The following is a 4264-nucleotide window of genomic DNA, read 5'->3' as shown; positions in this document are numbered from 1 at the left end:
AGATCTTGCCAACACCGTCGGAGCTTCACATGATGCGGTGCGTGATGAGGATAGGGAGGAAGGTTCATCTTCGGAGGCGGAAGAGTCGTCTTTGGAAGATGAGGACGAAGACGAAGAAGAGGAAGATGAAGATGAAGCTTGATGTGTCTTTCATGTCCATGTCTTGAACTTTTAGTTTGCATTTGAACTTGGTTGGATGAACTTGTGGGCATGATTTTGATGAACTTGTGGGCATGAACTTTTATTAATCAACTTGTTTGTGTCAAATTTTACATGTTCATTTTTGTCCAAAATATCCATATATGCAAAATGCCCGGCGAGTCGCGCGCACTGTATTTTTGCGCTCTGCTGGAACGGCGTGCGCGCTGCATTATGCGCGGCTGCTGGAGCCAGCGCAGGCGGGCGCGCAAAACCAGCCGCAGCGCGCGCGCTAAAAGGTTTTGTGCGCGCGGCGCTATAGCGCGGCTGTTGGAGATGCTCTTAGAATCGCGTAATCTGCATTCTACCCCTGAGAGCCCCCGAGAAACAGAAAGAGGGCTTGCGCGCAAAACATCCTGTCGCTAGATCTCGACCGCAGGAGCAGGATCGATGGAGAGGGCGTCTTCCTCCTCGACCGCGGCCCCTTGGCCGAGCGATTCGGGGTGGACGACGACGGGACGCTGCCCCCTCTGCGGCTGGGAGGAGAGCGGGGTCACCGTCGCCCTCATCTTCGAGCACGCGTCGCGCTGCTGGGAGAGGCGATTCGAGATGCTGCAGCGCCAGGCGGAGGAGCGGATTGCCGGTGAGCAAGCAAAGAAAGGTCGCCGCCATGCGCATATCAAGCTTCGGAAGAACTAGTGGTGAGTCCCCCCATCCCCCCAATCCACCGCTTTCTTCCTCTTTCTTTCTTTCTTTCTTTCTTTCTTTCTTTGGGGGTCTCAACTAGGGTTCCTGCTCGAGCGAAATCCCCACTTCTTGTAGCTTCGATCCCGCAATTCTCTCTCCTAACATTTTCTTTCCATGATTCTTATGCAGTGCTGGCGCGTCAACGAGGAGGATCGACCCAACACCGGAGTGGAAGAGTTCCAGAGGACCGACTGCATGAGTAGTTTAGGTTTTATATTAGCCCTGTCCCGTAGGACTTTGCTGAACTCACGTAGAGTTTTAGCAAAATTGGCTTAGGAAGCCATATACTAGAACAAAAAATGCAGATTTTACTGCACATATGCCACTATACTGTAATCATTGATGCCCATAAAAGATGGCATTTTCTGTTAGATGTTCCTTTAGTTTCCTTTTCTTCCATCCGGTGCTTATTTCTGCAATAGGGGAACCTCTCTGCGTTCTTTTTGCGAATGGAATTGAGCTAGTAAATGTTGGGTCTTTTCAGACTTCATCTTTGTTTCTTTTTTGGATTTATTGTGAGTGATTGACTCAAGGGTTTGACAGAGGTATTTTCCGCTCTTTGAGGATCTCTGCCACCGCAATGGCAGCGGCAGGGATGACAGGCAGTACAGGAGGGAGAACCTGCAGTACAGGCCTAAGAGTAAGCCATCCTCTGTGTCTGCTTCTGGTGTTGATCAGAAGTCTGAAGGGAAGGTGGAGCCTGCTGCTGAGGAAAAGCAGGTGGAAGCCCCTGCTCAGAATGTTGTTGAAGCCGTCCCTGCCTCTGAATCTGACAAGTCTACAGGGTATCTTCCACCGAGCCTTGACCTTTTATTTTCTGTTGGTTATTGTACAAGTTTTCCTTGCTTTGTTGTGAAACGTAACCATTATCCTTCAAGTTAACCTCATTGATGTTTGAAACTGATGCAAGGATGTGCAAAAAGATGATTCTAAGAAGAGGGAGAGGGTGCCGAAAAGAAGCCAGAGGGAGAAGGTGCCGATAATGAGGGAGCCTAGAAGAAGGATAAGACCAATAAGACCAAGTGTCTCAGTGGCTCTGTCAAGAGGGAGCTGAAGAAGCAAAAGCCTAAGAAGGAAGACTCTGATGGGGATGCTCCTAATGAGACTGCTCAGGAAGAGCAGGAGGCTCCCATTGAACAAGAGAAAATTGTACTTTTCTACACTTGCGGATACTTGCCTCACGTACAGACCCTTTGCTATGTTTTTCAAGCTTTTTAGTGATGTGCTAATTTGGAGCAGGTGATTGCCCTTGAAGAATATGAGAAGATGCAAGAAAGGAAGAAGTCCCAGGAGGCCTCTAAACCTGAGGAGAGGAGAGCTGCTGCTGTAGATTTTGAGGGTCTCCAGCTCTTAGAGAAGAAGAAGATTGAGGATGATGCTAAATTGAAGGCGGAAAATGTTCGCAAGGCAAAGGAGGCTGCTGCAAAGGAAGCCAAGCCTCGCAAGGTAGTGAAATTAACTCATCTTTTCTTTTTACAACTTTTTAGTCTTCCAACAATATGCATTTTGAATTTTGATGCTGAGATATGAAAGGGGCATGTTTTACCTTACTGAACCATCTTCTGAAATCTAGGCATGTCCTTAGAATGTACGATCACTACTTCAGTGCTGTTTAATTTGTATTGTGCTTGTTAGTGACAGTGTGATCCTTACTGCTGCTTTTTGCTGCAGGCTATCAGCATCCAGGAGTACCTGAAGCCAGAGGATGGTTCAGAGTACGTGCCTCCTACCCCACCGAGGCGCCCTCAAAATGGCGGCTACAGGGGAGGCCGTGGCAACGGTGCTTACAATGGCTGCAGCAGCCGTGACAGCGGCTCTGAGTGCCGGGTCTACAACGCTGGCCGCGGCCATAACTCCATCGTGTTCCACAACGCCGAGGCCAAGGCCAACGCCAACGACAGTGGCGCCCCAAGGAGGGTTGAGGGTTACAATGGCGAGCACCGGCAAGGCGGCTACCACTTACCAGCAAGGTGGGTACAATAGCGGCAGGGGCAGCGGCAGGTACCAGGAGCGCCAGGATGGGTACAATGGTGAGCGCTGGGATCAGCAAGGTGGGTACTACCAGGAGCGCAGGGATGCCTGCAATGGCGACCGCCGGGAGCAAGGCAGGTACAATGGTGGTGGCCGGGGCAATGGTGGTTACCAGGAGCGCAGGGATGCCTACAATGGCAACCGCCAGGAGCAAGGCCGGTACAATGGTGGCCGGGGCAACGGTTACCAGCAGCACCAGGATGGCTACAATGGTTACCGGGGTGGGTACTACAACAGTGGGCGGGGCAATGGCGGATACCACCAGGGCGGCAACTACCGGCAGAGGCAAGCTCCCAAGCCAAAGGAGGAGGATAAAGTGGTGATCACAGAGGCCGACTTCCCAGCTCTAGGTGGCGCATCTCAGGCGCAGTCCCAGGCCTAGATAGGTCTTTTTTTCTTCTTATTATTAAGAGGGAGAGGAGAGTTTAGAGGAAAGAAGAGGAGACAGTTTTGTAACAGAGCTACTACGTGGTATCATGTGTTGCCCTGGGTTTATTATAAGCTTTGGTGTTATTTTACTTGTCAATTGTTTTGTTTCTGATGAAGTGTGGGCTGTGATATGGTTTTGTTGTCGTTGAAATTGCAATAGGAAGCAGAAGATTTTTGGCAAAATCAAGCACTTTATCATCATGCCCTCTGAAGGAAAAAATGTTTTCAGGATCAGGTTCTGCATGACAGGTACACTTAAGCTAGAACTAGAAGTTACTCTTTATGCATGTGTGATTTGATAATTATTCATGACACACCAAAGGATGTTCTTTAGTCTAAACCCTGCAATTTTTTGTTCTTGACATTTTGTGGCACTACTGCAGTACTATTATCCTTTCCATCGCATCCACTATGTTCAGTTACAAATACTTAGCAAGTGCTAACATGTGAAAACTCTGAGCTAAAGAACAATGTCGTAAAGACATTTAGTCCCTATAGGCTAAATTTTATCATTGCATTCTCTAATTCACATAACACAGTAGGTAAGCTGCACTACATGAATTAAGACAGCAGAAAAGATGTTCACAAACCATCCATGACATTCTCTAATTCTGTAATGTTCTTCTGTACGCAAGTTCTCAGTACATTGTTACTAGTTTGTAACGCTCACATATATTATATCTCCCTGATGCCATTTCACGGTCGTGCATAAACTTGGCTGTTATAAACATTGACATCTTCTACATAGTCAGTTGCTCGTGCACTTCTGCAGGCTGTTTAAACTGCTCAATTTTTTTGCTGGGTGTACGACAAGTACACTTCCAGACTTAAGCTGGAAGTTATTTCTGATTTACATGCTAGTAGTTTGACAAATTATCCATGGCATGCCAAAGATGCTCATTAGTCTGAACTCTGCTGT

General features: G+C 48.0%; 1 protein-coding gene across 2 annotated transcripts; it reads left to right on the top strand.

The window, feature by feature from the left end:
• The first annotated feature begins 580 nt into the window (after positions 1 to 580).
• On the top strand, positions 581 to 3411 carry LOC119276941 (RGG repeats nuclear RNA binding protein A-like). 2 transcript variants are annotated; one of them, XM_037558114.1, is made up of 5 exons: positions 581 to 839; positions 1015 to 1670; positions 1796 to 2034; positions 2125 to 2331; positions 2557 to 3411. In XM_037558114.1, exons 4-5 carry the CDS (start codon positions 2152 to 2154, stop codon positions 2866 to 2868), a joined length of 492 nt encoding a protein of 163 aa, XP_037414011.1. In that variant the 5' UTR covers positions 581 to 839; positions 1015 to 1670; positions 1796 to 2034; positions 2125 to 2151; the 3' UTR covers positions 2869 to 3411. The 2 variants fall into 2 exon arrangements, with proteins under 2 accessions (XP_037414011.1, XP_037414012.1); XM_037558115.1 differs by lacking the exons at positions 581 to 839; positions 1015 to 1670 and having other exon boundaries at positions 1677 to 2034.
• Positions 3412 to 4264: the final 853 nt, after the last annotated feature.

This window comes from Triticum dicoccoides, chromosome 3B (genome assembly GCF_002162155.2).
Source record: "Triticum dicoccoides isolate Atlit2015 ecotype Zavitan chromosome 3B, WEW_v2.0, whole genome shotgun sequence".
NCBI lineage: Eukaryota > Viridiplantae > Streptophyta > Magnoliopsida > Poales > Poaceae > Triticum > Triticum dicoccoides.
This window is presented reverse-complemented; position numbering and strand designations above follow the sequence as displayed.

Bases quoted from the DNA above. Each gene is read 5' to 3' on its own strand.
- LOC119276941 (XM_037558114.1), top strand. From the start codon at position 2,152: ATGCAAGAAAGGAAGAAGTCCCAGGAGGCCTCTAAACCTGAGGAGAGG. The intron at 2,332-2,556 runs GTAGTGAAATTA...TTTTTGCTGCAG, and splicing joins AGGAAGCCAAGCCTCGCAAG to GCTATCAGCATCCAGGAGTA.